We start from the raw sequence: 14,276 nt of genomic DNA on the forward strand, positions 1-14,276 counted from the left end.
GTGTTAGAAGTTATATGCACAAAAACTAATGTAAGGACTTCAATGATCAAGATTGTCAGTTTACAGCTTTCTGAGTCCAGTAATGCTGAAATAGTGTTTCTGTTGAAATGAAGTGAAATCAAGCCCAAATCTGCTCAAAAGCTTTTCTCTCTATTAGATAAAGCTGTTTCATTCAGTATTCAGTGCAAATCTTGCCAAACTGAAACAAGCTTATGTTTTATGAAGTACAATGTTTTCTGCAATGCTGTAAGACAGCTTTTAATGTGTTAGAAGTTATATGCACAAAAACTTATGTTAGGACTTCAATGATCAAGATTGTCAGTTTACAGCTTTCTGAGTCCAGTAATGCTGAAATAGTGTTTCTGTTGAAATGAAGTGAAATCAAGCCCAAATCTGCTCAAAAGCTTTTCTCTCTATTAGATAAAGCTGTTTCATTCAGTATTCAGTGCAAATCTTGCCAAACTGAAACAAGCTTATGCCTTATGAAGTACAATGTTTTCTGCAATGCTGTAAGACAGTTTTTAATGTGTTAGAAGTTATACGCACAAAAACTAATGTTAGGACTTCAATGATCAAGATTGTCAGTTTACAGCTTTCTGAGTCCAGTAATGCTGAAATAGTGTTTCTGTTCAAATGAAGTGAAATCAAGCCCAAATCTGCTCAAAAGCTTTTCTCTCTATTAGAGAAAGCTGTTTCATTCAGTATTCAGTGCAAATCTTGCCAAACTGAAACAAGCTTATGTCTTATGAAATGAAATGTTTTTTGCAATGCTGTAAGACAGTTTTTAATGTGTTAGAAGTTATATACACAAAAACTAATGTTAGAACTTCAATGATCAAGATTGTCAGTTTACAGCTTTCTGAGTCCAGTAATGTTGAAATAGTGTTTCTGTTCAAATGAAGTGAAATCAAGCCCAAATCTGCTCAAAAGCTTTTCTCTCTATTAGAGAAAGCTGTTTCATTCAATATTCAGTGCAAATCTTGCCAAACTGAAACAAGCTTATGCCTTATGAAGTACAATGTGTTCTGCAATGCTGTAAGACTGTTTTTAATGTGTTAGAAGTTATATGCACAAAAACTTATGTTAGGACTTCAATGATCAAGATTGTCAGTTTACAGCTTTCTGAGTCCAGTAATGCTGAAATAGTGTTTCTGTTGAAATGAAGTGAAATCAAGCCCAAATCTGCTCAAAAGCTTTTCTCTCTATTAGATAAAGCTGTTTCATTCAGTATTCAGTGCAAATCTTGCCAAACTGAAACATGCTTATGTCTTATGAAATAAAATGTTTTCTGCAATGCTGTAAGACAGTTTTTAATGTGTTAGAAGTTATATACACAAAAACTAATGTTAGGACTGCAATGATCAAGATTGTCAGTTTACAGCTTTCTGAGTCCAGTAATGTTGAAATAGTGTTTCTGTTCAAATGAAGTGAAATCAAGCCCAAATCTGCTCAAAAGCTTTTCTCACTATTAGAGAAAGCTGTTTCATTCAATATTCAGTGCAAATCTTGCCAAACTGAAACAAGCTTATGCCTTATGAAGCACAATGTTTTCTGCAATGCTGTAAGACAGTTTTTAATGTGTAAGAAGTTATATGCACAAAAACTAATGTTAGGACTGCAATGATCAAGATTGTCAGTTTACAGCTTTCTGAGTCCAGTAATGTTGAAATAGTGTTTCTTTTGAAATTAAGTGAAATCAAGCCCAAATCTGCTCAAAAGCTTTTCTCTCTATTAGAGAAAGCTGTTTCATTCAATATTCAGTGCAAATCTTGACAAACTGAAACAAGCTTATGCCTCATGAAGTACAATGTTTTCTGCAATGCTGTAAGACAGTTTTTAATGTGTTAGAAGTTATATGCACAAAAACTTATGTTAGGACTTCAATGATCAAGATTGTCAGTTTACAGCTTTCTGAGTCCAGTAATGCTGAAATAGTGTTTCTGTTGAAATGAAGTGAAATCAAGCCCAAATCTGCTCAAAAGCTTTTCTCTCTATTAGATAAAGCTGTTTCATTCAGTATTCAGTGCAAATCTTGCCAAACTGAAACAAGCTTATGTCTTATGAAGTACAATGTTTTCTGCAATGCTGTTAGACTGTTTTTAATGTGTTAGAAGTTATATGCACAAAAACTTATGTTAGGACTTCAATGATCAAGATTGTCAGTTTACAGCTTTCTGAGTCCAGTAATGCTGAAATAGTGTTTCTGTTGAAATGAAGTGAAATCAAGCCCAAATCTGCTCAAAAGCTTTTCTCTCTATTAGATAAAGCTGTTTCATTCAGTATTCAGTGCAAATCTTGCCAAACTGAAACATGCTTATGTCTTATGAAATAAAACGTTTTCTGCAATGCTGTAAGACAGTTTTTAATGTGTTAGAAGTTATATACACAAAAACTAATGTTAGGACTGCAATGATCAAGATTGTCAGTTTACAGCTTTCTGAGTCCAGTAATGTTGAAATAGTGTTTCTGTTCAAATGAAGTGAAATCAAGCCCAAATCTGCTCAAAAGCTTTTCTCACTATTAGAGAAAGCTGTTTCATTCAATATTCAGTGCAAATCTTGCCAAACTGAAACAGGCTTATGCCTTATGAAGCACAATGTTTTCTGCAATGCTGTAAGACAGTTTTTAATGTGTAAGAAGTTATATGCACAAAAACTAATGTTAGGACTGCAATGATCAAGATTGTCAGTTTACAGCTTTCTGAGTCCAGTAATGTTGAAATAGTGTTTCTGTTGAAATGAAGTGAAATCAAGCCCAAATCTGCTCAAAAGCTTTTCTCTCTATTAGAGAAAGCTGTTTCATTCAATATTCAGTGCAAATCTTGCCAAATTGAAACAAGCTTATGCCTTATGAAGTACAATGTTTTCTGCAATGCTGTAAGACAGTTTTTAATGTGTTAGAAGTTATATGCACAAAAACTTATGTTAGGACTTCAATGATCAAGATTGTCAGTTTACAGCTTTCTGAGTCCAGTAATGCTGAAATAGTGTTTCTGTTGAAATGAAGTGAAATCAAGCCCAAATCTGCTCAAAAGCTTTTCTCTCTATTAGATAAAGCTGTTTCATTCAGTATTCAGTGCAAATCTTGCCAAACTGAAACAAGCTTATGTCTTATGAAGTACAATGTTTTCTGCAATGCTGTAAGACAGTTTTTAATGTGTTAGAAGTTATATGCACAAAAACTAATGTTAGGACTTCAATGATCAAGATTGTCAGTTTACAGCTTTCTGAGTCCAGTAATGCTGAAATAGTGTTTCTGTTGAAATGAAGTGAAATCAAGCCCAAATCTGCTCAAAAGCTTTTCTCTCTATTAGATAAAGCTGTTTCATTCAGTATTCAGTGCAAATCTTGCCAAACTGAAACAAGCTTATGTCTTATGAAGTACAATGTTTTCTGCAATGCTGTAAGACAGTTTTTAATGTGTTAGAAGTTATATTCACAAAAACTTATGTTAGGACTTCAATGATCAAGATTGTCAGTTTACAGCTTTCTGAGTCCAGTAATGCTGAAATAGTGTTTCTGTTGAAATGAAGTGAAATCAAGCCCAAATCTGCTCAAAAGCTTTTCTCTCTATTAGATAAAGCTGTTTCATTCAGTATTCAGTGCAAATCTTGCCAAACTGAAACAAGCTTATGTCTTATGAAGTACAATGTTTTATGCAATGCTGTAAGACAGTTTTTAATGTGTTAGAAGTTATATGCACAAAAACTAATGTTAGGACTTCAAAGATCAAGATTGTCAGTTTACAGCTTTCTGAGTCCAGTAATGCTGAAATAGTGTTTCTGTTGAAATGAAGTGAAATCAAGCCCAAATCTGCTCAAAAGCTTTTCTCTCTATTAGATAAAGCTGTTTCATTCAGTATTCAGTGCAAATCTTGCCAAACTGAAACAAGCTTATGTCTTATGAAGTACAATGTTTTCTGCAATGCTGTAAGACAGTTTTTAATGTGTTAGAAGTTATATGCACAAAAACTTATGTTAGGACTTCAATGATCAAGATTGTCAGTTTACAGCTTTCTGAGTCCAGTAATGCTGAAATAGTGTTTCTGTTGAAATGAAGTGAAATCAAGCCCAAATCTGCTCAAAAGCTTTTCTCTCTATTAGATAAAGCTGTTTCATTCAGTATTCAGTGCAAATCTTGCCAAACTGAAACAAGCTTATGTCTTATGAAGTACAATGTTTTCTGCAATGCTGTAAGACAGTTTTTAATGTGTTAGAAGTAATATGCACAAAAACTTATGTTAGGACTTCAATGATCAAGATTGTCAGTTTACAGCTTTCTGAGTCCAGTAATGCTGAAATAGTGTTTCTGTTGAAATGAAGTGAAATCAAGCCCAAATCTGCTCAAAAGCTTTTCTCTCTATTAGATAAAGCTGTTTCATTCAGTATTCAGTGCAAATCTTGCCAAACTGAAACAAGCTTATGTCTTATGAAGTACAATGTTTTCTGCAATGCTGTAAGACAGTTTTTAATGTGTTAGAAGTTATATGCACAAAAACTAATGTTAGGACTTCAATGATCAAGATTGACAGTTTACAGCTTTCTGAGTCCAGTAATGCTGAAATAGTGTTTCTGTTCAAATGAAGTGAAATCAAGCCCAAATCTGCTCAAAAGCTTTTCTCTCTATTAGATAAAGCTGTTTCATTCAGTATTCAGTGCAAATCTTGCCAAACTGAAACAAGCTTATGTCTTATGAAGTACAATGTTTTCTGCAATGCTGTAAGACAGCTTTTAATGTGTTAGAAGTAATATGCACAAAAACTTATGTTAGGACTTCAATGATCAAGATTGTCAGTTTACAGCTTTCTGAGTCCAGTAATGCTGAAATAGTGTTTCTGTTGAAATGAAGTGAAATCAAGCCCAAATCTGCTCAAAAGCTTTTCTCTCTATTAGATAAAGCTGTTTCATTCAGTATTCAGTGCAAATCTTGCCAAACTGAAACAAGCTTATGCCTTATGAAGTACAATGTTTTCTGCAATGCTGTAAGACAGTTTTTAATGTGTTAGAAGTTATATGCACAAAAACTAATGTTAGGACTTCAATGATCAAGATTGTCAGTTTACAGCTTTCTGAGTCCAGTAATGCTGAAATAGTGTTTCTGTTGAAATGAAGTGAAATCAAGCCCAAATCTGCTCAAAAGCTTTTCTCTCTATTAGATAAAGCTGTTTCATTCAGTATTCAGTGCAAATCTTGCCAAACTGAAACAAGCTTATGTCTTATGAAGTACAATGTTTTCTGCAATGCTGTAAGACAGCTTTTAATGTGTTAGAAGTAATATGCACAAAAACTTATGTTAGGACTTCAATGATCAAGATTGTCAGTTTACAGCTTTCTGAGTCCAGTAATGCTGAAATAGTGTTTCTGTTGAAATGAAGTGAAATCAAGCCCAAATCTGCTCAAAAGCTTTTCTCTCTATTAGATAAAGCTGTTTCATTCAGTATTCAGTGCAAATCTTGCCAAACTGAAACAAGCTTATGTCTTATGAAGTACAATGTTTTCTGCAATGCTGTAAGACAGTTTTTAATGTGTTAGAAGTAATATGCACAAAAACTTATGTTAGGACTTCAATGATCAAGATTGTCAGTTTACAGCTTTCTGAGTCCAGTAATGCTGAAATAGTGTTTCTGTTGAAATGAAGTGAAATCAAGCCCAAATCTGCTCAAAAGCTTTTCTCTCTATTAGATAAAGCTGTTTCATTCAGTATTCAGTGCAAATCTTGCCAAACTGAAACAAGCTTATGTCTTATGAAGTACAATGTTTTCTGCAATGCTGTAAGACAGTTTTTAATGTGTTAGAAGTTATATGCACAAAAACTAATGTTAGGACTTCAATGATCAAGATTGACAGTTTACAGCTTTCTGAGTCCAGTAATGCTGAAATAGTGTTTCTGTTCAAATGAAGTGAAATCAAGCCCAAATCTGCTCAAAAGCTTTTCTCTCTATTAGATAAAGCTGTTTCATTCAGTATTCAGTGCAAATCTTGCCAAACTGAAACAAGCTTATGTCTTATGAAGTACAATGTTTTCTGCAATGTTGTAAGACAGCTTTTAATGTGTTAGAAGTAATATGCACAAAAACTTATGTTAGGACTTCAATGATCAAGATTGTCAGTTTACAGCTTTCTGAGTCCAGTAATGCTGAAATAGTGTTTCTGTTGAAATTAAGTGAAATCAAGCCCAAATCTGCTCAAAAGCTTTTCTCTCTATTAGATAAAGCTGTTTCATTCAGTATTCAGTGCAAATCTTGCCAAACTGAAACAAGCTTATGCCTTATGAAGTACAATGTTTTCTGCAATGCTGTAAGACAGTTTTTAATGTGTTAGAAGTTATATGCACAAAAACTAATGTTAGGACTTCAATGATCAAGATTGTCAGTTTACAGCTTTCTGAGTCCAGTAATGCTGAAATAGTGTTTCTGTTGAAATGAAGTGAAATCAAGCCCAAATCTGCTCAAAAGCTTTTCTCTCTATTAGAGAAAGCTGTTTCATTCAGTATTCAGTGCAAATCTTGCCAAACTGAAACATGCTTATGTCTTATGAAATAAAATGTTTTCTGCAATTCTGTAAGACAGTTTTTAATGTGTTAGAAGTTATATACACAAAAACTAATGTTAGGACTGCAATGATCAAGATTGTCAGTTTACAGCTTTCTGAGTCCAGTAATGTTAAAATAGTGTTTCTGTTCAAATGAAGTGAAATCAAGCCCAAATCTGCTCAAAAGCTTTTCTCTCTATTAGAGAAAGCTGTTTCATTCAATATTCAGTGCAAATCTTGCCAAACTGAAACAAGCTTATGCCTTTTGAAGTACAATGTTTTCTGCAATGCTGTAAGACTGTTTTTAATGTGTTAGAAGTTATATGCACAAAAACTTATGTTAGGACTTCAATGATCAAGATTGTCAGTTTACAGCTTTCTGAGTCCAGTAATGCTGAAATAGTGTTTCTGTTGAAATGAAGTGAAATCAAGCCCAAATCTGCTCAAAAACTTTTCTCTCTATTAGATAAAGCTGTTTCATTCAGTATTCAGTGCAAATCTTGCCAAACTGAAACAAGCTTATGCCTTATGAAGTAGAATGTTTTCTGCAATGCTGTAAGACAGTTTTTAATGTGTTAGAAGTTATATGCACAAAAACTTATGTTAGGACTTCAATGATCAAGATTGTCAGTTTACAGCTTTCTGAGTCCAGTAATGTTGAAATAGTGTTTCTGTTCAAATGAAGTGAAATCAAGCCCAAATCTGCTCAAAAGCTTTTCTCTCTATTAGAGAAAGCTGTTTCATTCAATATTCAGTGCAAATCTTGCCAAACTGAAACAAGCTTATGCCTTTTGAAGTACAATGTTTTCTGCAATGCTGTAAGACTGTTTTTAATGTGTTAGAAGTTATATGCACAAAAACTTATGTTAGGACTTCAATGATCAAGATTGTCAGTTTACAGCTTTCTGAGTCCAGTAATGCTGAAATAGTGTTTCTGTTGAAATGAAGTGAAATCAAGCCCAAATCTGCTCAAAAACTTTTCTCTCTATTAGATAAAGCTGTTTCATTCAGTATTCAGTGCAAATCTTGCCAAACTGAAACAAGCTTATGCCTTATGAAGTATCAATCAATCAATCACCTTTATTTATATAGTGCTTTAAACAAAATACATTGCACCAAAGCACTGAACAACATTCATTTGGAAAACAGTGTCTCAATAATGCAAAATGATAGTTAAAGGCAGTTCATCATTGAATTCATTGATGTCATCTCTGTTCAGTTGAAATAGTGTCGGTTTTAATTTGCAATCAAGTCAACGATATCGCTGTAGATGAAGCGATATCACAATGTTACAATAGTACAATGTACAATAGTACAATAGTACAATGTTTTCTGCAATGCTGTAAGACAGTTTTTAATGTGTTAGAAGTTATATGCACAAAAACTTATGTTAGGACTTCAATGATCAAGATTGTCAGTTTACAGCTTTCTGAGTCCAGTAATGCTGAAATAGTGTTTCTGTTCAAATGAAGTGAAATCAAGCCCAAATCTGCTCAAAAGCTTTTCTCTCTATTAGAGAAAGCTGTTTCATTCAGTATTCAGTGCAAATCTTGCCAAACTGAAACTTGCTTATGTCTTATGAAATAAAATGTTTTCTGCAATGCTGTAAGACAGTTTTTAATGTGTTAGAAGTTATATACACAAAAACTAATGTTAGGACTGCAATGATCAAGATTGTCAGTTTACAGCTTTCTGAGTCCAGTAATGTTGAAATAGTGTTTCTGTTCAAATGAAGTGAAATCAAGCCCAAATCTGCTCAAAAGCTTTTCTCTCTAATAGAGAATGCGGTTTCATTGAGTATTCAGTGCAAATCTTGCCAAACTGAAACAAGCTTATGTCTTATGAAATGAAATGTTTTTTGCAATGCTGTAAGACAGTTTTTAATGTGTTAGAAGTTATATACACAAAAACTAATGTTAGAACTTCAATGATCAAGATTGTCAGTTTACAGCTTTCTGAGTCCAGTAATGTTGAAATAGTGTTTCTGTTCAAATGAAGTGAAATCAAGCCCAAATCTGCTCAAAAGCTTTTCTCTCTATTAGAGAAAGCTTTTTCATTCAATATTCAGTGCAAATCTTGCCAAACTGAAACAAGCTTATGCCTTATGAAGTACAATGTTTTCTGCAATGCTGTAAGACAGTTTTTAATGTGTTAGAAGTTATATGCACAAAAACTAATGTAAGGACTTCAATGATCAAGATTGTCAGTTTACAGCTTTCTGAGTCCAGTAATGCTGAAATAGTGTTTCTGTTGAAATGAAGTGAAATCAAGCCCAAATCTGCTCAAAAGCTTTTCTCTCTATTAGATAAAGCTGTTTCATTCAGTATTCAGTGCAAATCTTGCCAAACTGAAACAAGCTTATGTCTTATGAAGTACAATGTTTTCTGCAATGCTGTAAGACAGCTTTTAATGTGTTAGAAGTTATATGCACAAAAACTTATGTTAGGACTTCAATGATCAAGATTGTCAGTTTACAGCTTTCTGAGTCCAGTAATGCTGAAATAGTGTTTCTGTTGAAATGAAGTGAAATCAAGCCCAAATCTGCTCAAAAGCTTTTCTCTCTATTAGATAAAGCTGTTTCATTCAGTATTCAGTGCAAATCTTGACAAACTGAAACAAGCTTATGCCTTATGAAGTACAATGTTTTCTGCAATGCTGTAAGACAGTTTTTAATGTGTTAGAAGTTATATGCACAAAAACTAATGTTAGGACTTCAATGATCAAGATTGTCAGTTTACAGCTTTCTGAGTCCAGTAATGCTGAAATAGTGTTTCTGTTCAAATGAAGTGAAATCAAGCCCAAATCTGCTCAAAAGCTTTTCTCTCTATTAGAGAAAGCTGTTTCATTCAGTATTTAGTGCAAATCTTGCCAAACTGAAACATGCTTATGTCTTATGAAATAAAATGTTTTCTGCAATGCTGTAAGACAGTTTTTAATGTGTTAGAAGTTATATACACAAAAGCTAATGTTAGGACTGCAATGATCAAGATTGTCAGTTTACAGCTTTCTGAGTCCAGTAATGTTGAAATAGTGTTTCTGTTCAAATGAAGTGAAATCAAGCCCAAATCTGCTCAAAAGCTTTTCTCTCTAATAGAGAATGCGGTTTCATTGAGTATTCAGTGCAAATCTTGCCAAACTGAAACAAGCTTATGTCTTATGAAATGAAATGTTTTTTGCAATGCTGTAAGACAGTTTTTAATGTGTTAGAAGTTATATACACAAAAACTAATGTTAGAACTTCAATGATTAAGATTGTCAGTTTACAGCTTTCTGAGTCCAGTAATGTTGAAATAGTGTTTCTGTTCAAATGAAGTGAAATCAAGCCCAAATCTGCTCAAAAGCTTTTCTCTCTATTAGAGAAAGCTGTTTCATTCAGTATTCAGTGCAAATCTTGCCAAACTGAAACATGCTTATGTCTTATGAAATAAAATGTTTTCTGCAATGCTGTAAGACAGTTTTTAATGTGTTAGAAGTTATATACACAAAAACTAATGTTAGGACTGCAATGATCAAGATTGTCAGTTTACAGCTTTCTGAGTCCAGTAATGTTGAAATAGTGTTTCTGTTCAAATGAAGTGAAATCAAGCCTAAATCTGCTCAAAAGCTTTTCTCTCTATTAGATAAAGCTGTTTCATTCAGTATTCAGTGCAAATCTTGCCAAACTGATGGATGCTTATGCCTTATGAAGTACAATGTTTTCTGCAATGCTGTAAGACAGTTTTTAATGTGTTAGAAGTTATATACACAAAAACTAATGTTAGAACTTCAATGATCAAGATTGTCAGTTTACAGCTTTCTGAGTCCAGTAATGTTGAAATAGTGTTTCTGTTCAAATGAAGTGAAATCAAGCCCAAATCTGCTCAAAAGCTTTTCTCTCTATTAGAGAAAGCTGTTTCATTCAATATTCAGTGCAAATCTTGCCAAACTGAAACAAGCTTATGCCTTATGAAGCACAATGTTTTCTGCAATGCTGTAAGACAGTTTTTAATGTGTAAGAAGTTATATGCACAAAAACTAATGTTAGGACTGCAATGATCAAGATTGTCAGTTTACAGCTTTCTGAGTCCAGTAATGTTGAAATAGTGTTTCTGTTGAAATTAAGTGAAATCAAGCCCAAATCTGCTCAAAAGCTTTTCTCTCTATTAGAGAAAGCTGTTTCATTCAATATTCAGTGCAAATCTTGACAAACTGAAACAAGCTTATGCCTCATGAAGTACAATGTTTTCTGCAATGCTGTAAGACAGTTTTTAATGTGTTAGAAGTTATATGCACAAAAACTTATGTTAGGACTTCAATGATCAAGATTGTCAGTTTACAGCTTTCTGAGTCCAGTAATGCTGAAATAGTGTTTCTGTTGAAATGAAGTGAAATCAAGCCCAAATCTGCTCAAAAGCTTTTCTCTCTATTAGATAAAGCTGTTTCATTCAGTATTCAGTGCAAATCTTGCCAAACTGAAACATGCTTATGTCTTATGAAATAAAACGTTTTCTGCAATGCTGTAAGACAGTTTTTAATGTGTTAGAAGTTATATACACAAAAACTAATGTTAGGACTGCAATGATCAAGATTGTCAGTTTACAGCTTTCTGAGTCCAGTAATGTTGAAATAGTGTTTCTGTTCAAATGAAGTGAAATCAAGCCCAAATCTGCTCAAAAGCTTTTCTCACTATTAGAGAAAGCTGTTTCATTCAATATTCAGTGCAAATCTTGCCAAACTGAAACAGGCTTATGCCTTATGAAGCACAATGTTTTCTGCAATGCTGTAAGACAGTTTTTAATGTGTAAGAAGTTATATGCACAAAAACTAATGTTAGGACTGCAATGATCAAGATTGTCAGTTTACAGCTTTCTGAGTCCAGTAATGTTGAAATATTGTTTCTGTTGAAATGAAGTGAAATCAAGCCCAAATCTGCTCAAAAGCTTTTCTCTCTATTAGAGAAAGCTGTTTCATTCAATATTCAGTGCAAATCTTGCCAAATTGAAACAAGCTTATGCCTTATGAAGTACAATGTTTTCTGCAATGCTGTAAGACAGTTTTTAATGTGTTAGAAGTTATATGCACAAAAACTTATGTTAGGACTTCAATGATCAAGATTGTCAGTTTACAGCTTTCTGAGTCCAGTAATGCTGAAATAGTGTTTCTGTTGAAATGAAGTGAAATCAAGCCCAAATCTGCTCAAAAGCTTTTCTCTCTATTAGATAAAGCTGTTTCATTCAGTATTCAGTGCAAATCTTGCCAAACTGAAACAAGCTTATGTCTTATGAAGTACAATGTTTTCTGCAATGCTGTAAGACAGTTTTTAATGTGTTAGAAGTTATATGCACAAAAACTAATGTTAGGACTTCAATGATCAAGATTGTCAGTTTACAGCTTTCTGAGTCCAGTAATGCTGAAATAGTGTTTCTGTTGAAATGAAGTGAAATCAAGCCCAAATCTGCTCAAAAGCTTTTCTCTCTATTAGATAAAGCTGTTTCATTCAGTATTCTGTGCAAATCTTGCCAAACTGAAACAAGCTTATGTCTTATGAAGTACAATGTTTTCTGCAATGCTGTAAGACAGTTTTTAATGTGTTAGAAGTTATATTCACAAAAACTTATGTTAGGACTTCAATGATCAAGATTGTCAGTTTACAGCTTTCTGAGTCCAGTAATGCTGAAATAGTGTTTCTGTTGAAATGAAGTGAAATCAAGCCCAAATCTGCTCAAAAGCTTTTCTCTCTATTAGATAAAGCTGTTTCATTCAGTATTCAGTGCAAATCTTGCCAAACTGAAACAAGCTTATGTCTTATGAAGTACAATGTTTTCTGCAATGCTGTAAGACAGTTTTTAATGTGTTAGAAGTTATATGCACAAAAACTTATGTTAGGACTTCAATGATCAAGATTGTCAGTTTACAGCTTTCTGAGTCCAGTAATGCTGAAATAGTGTTTCTGTTGAAATGAAGTGAAATCAAGCCCAAATCTGCTCAAAAGCTTTTCTCTCTATTAGATAAAGCTGTTTCATTCAGTATTCAGTGCAAATCTTGCCAAACTGAAACAAGCTTATGTCTTATGAAGTACAATGTTTTCTGCAATGCTGTAAGACAGTTTTTAATGTGTTAGAAGTAATATGCACAAAAACTTATGTTAGGACTTCAATGATCAAGATTGTCAGTTTACAGCTTTCTGAGTCCAGTAATGCTGAAATAGTGTTTCTGTTGAAATGAAGTGAAATCAAGCCCAAATCTGCTCAAAAGCTTTTCTCTCTATTAGATAAAGCTGTTTCATTCAGTATTCAGTGCAAATCTTGCCAAACTGAAACAAGCTTATGTCTTATGAAGTACAATGTTTTCTGCAATGCTGTAAGACAGTTTTTAATGTGTTAGAAGTTATATGCACAAAAACTAATGTTAGGACTTCAATGATCAAGATTGACAGTTTACAGCTTTCTGAGTCCAGTAATGCTGAAATAGTGTTTCTGTTCAAATGAAGTGAAATCAAGCCCAAATCTGCTCAAAAGCTTTTCTCTCTATTAGATAAAGCTGTTTCATTCAGTATTCAGTGCAAATCTTGCCAAACTGAAACAAGCTTATGTCTTATGAAGTACAATGTTTTCTGCAATGCTGTAAGACAGCTTTTAATGTGTTAGAAGTAATATGCACAAAAACTTATGTTAGGACTTCAATGATCAAGATTGTCAGTTTACAGCTTTCTGAGTCCAGTAATGCTGAAATAGTGTTTCTGTTGAAATGAAGTGAAATCAAGCCCAAATCTGCTCAAAAGCTTTTCTCTCTATTAGATAAAGCTGTTTCATTCAGTATTCAGTGCAAATCTTGCCAAACTGAAACAAGCTTATGCCTTATGAAGTACAATGTTTTCTGCAATGCTGTAAGACAGTTTTTAATGTGTTAGAAGTTATATGCACAAAAACTAATGTTAGGACTTCAATGATCAAGATTGTCAGTTTACAGCTTTCTGAGTCCAGTAATGCTGAAATAGTGTTTCTGTTGAAATGAAGTGAAATCAAGCCCAAATCTGCTCAAAAGCTTTTCTCTCTATTAGATAAAGCTGTTTCATTCAGTATTCAGTGCAAATCTTGCCAAACTGAAACAAGCTTATGTCTTATGAAGTACAATGTTTTCTGCAATGCTGTAAGACAGTTTGTAATGTGTTAGAAGTTATATGCACAAAAACTAATGTTAGGACTTCAATGATCAAGATTGTCAGTTTACAGCTTTCTGAGTCCAGTAATGCTGAAATAGTGTTTCTGTTCAAATGAAGTGAAATCAAGCCCAAATCTGCTCAAAAGCTTTTCTCTCTATTAGATAAAGCTGTTTCATTCAGTATTCAGTGCAAATCTTGCCAAACTGAAACAAGCTTATGTCTTATGAAGTACAATGTTTTCTGCAATGCTGTAAGACAGCTTTTAATGTGTTAGAAGTAATATGCACAAAAACTTATGTTAGGACTTCAATGATCAAGATTGTCAGTTTACAGCTTTCTGAGTCCAGTAATGCTGAAATAGTGTTTCTGTTGAAATGAAGTGAAATCAAGCCCAAATCTGCTCAAAAGCTTTTCTCTCTATTAGATAAAGCTGTTTCATTCAGTATTCAGTGCAAATCTTGCCAAACTGAAACAAGCTTATGTCTTATGAAGTACAATGTTTTCTGCAATGCTGTAAGACAGTTTTTAATGTGTTAGAAGTAATATGCACAAAAACTTATGTTAGGACTTCAATGATCAAGATTGTCAGTTTACAGCTTTCTGAGT

General features: G+C 33.3%; 1 protein-coding gene across 1 annotated transcript in view; it reads right to left on the reverse strand.

Moving 5' to 3' along the window:
* Window positions 1–7,781: 7,781 nt before the first annotated feature.
* Window positions 7,782–14,276, reverse strand: part of LOC127943014 (transcription factor Sp8-like) — a 151,069-nt gene continuing 144,574 nt past the window's right edge. The window contains exon 3 of the mRNA XM_052539101.1: window positions 7,782–7,793. Within this exon, the coding sequence (XP_052395061.1) occupies window positions 7,782–7,793 (12 nt within the window). The remainder of the gene's footprint in view (window positions 7,794–14,276) is intronic.

Source organism: Carassius gibelio, chromosome A22 (genome assembly GCF_023724105.1).
Source record: "Carassius gibelio isolate Cgi1373 ecotype wild population from Czech Republic chromosome A22, carGib1.2-hapl.c, whole genome shotgun sequence".
Classification (NCBI taxonomy): domain Eukaryota; kingdom Metazoa; phylum Chordata; class Actinopteri; order Cypriniformes; family Cyprinidae; genus Carassius; species Carassius gibelio.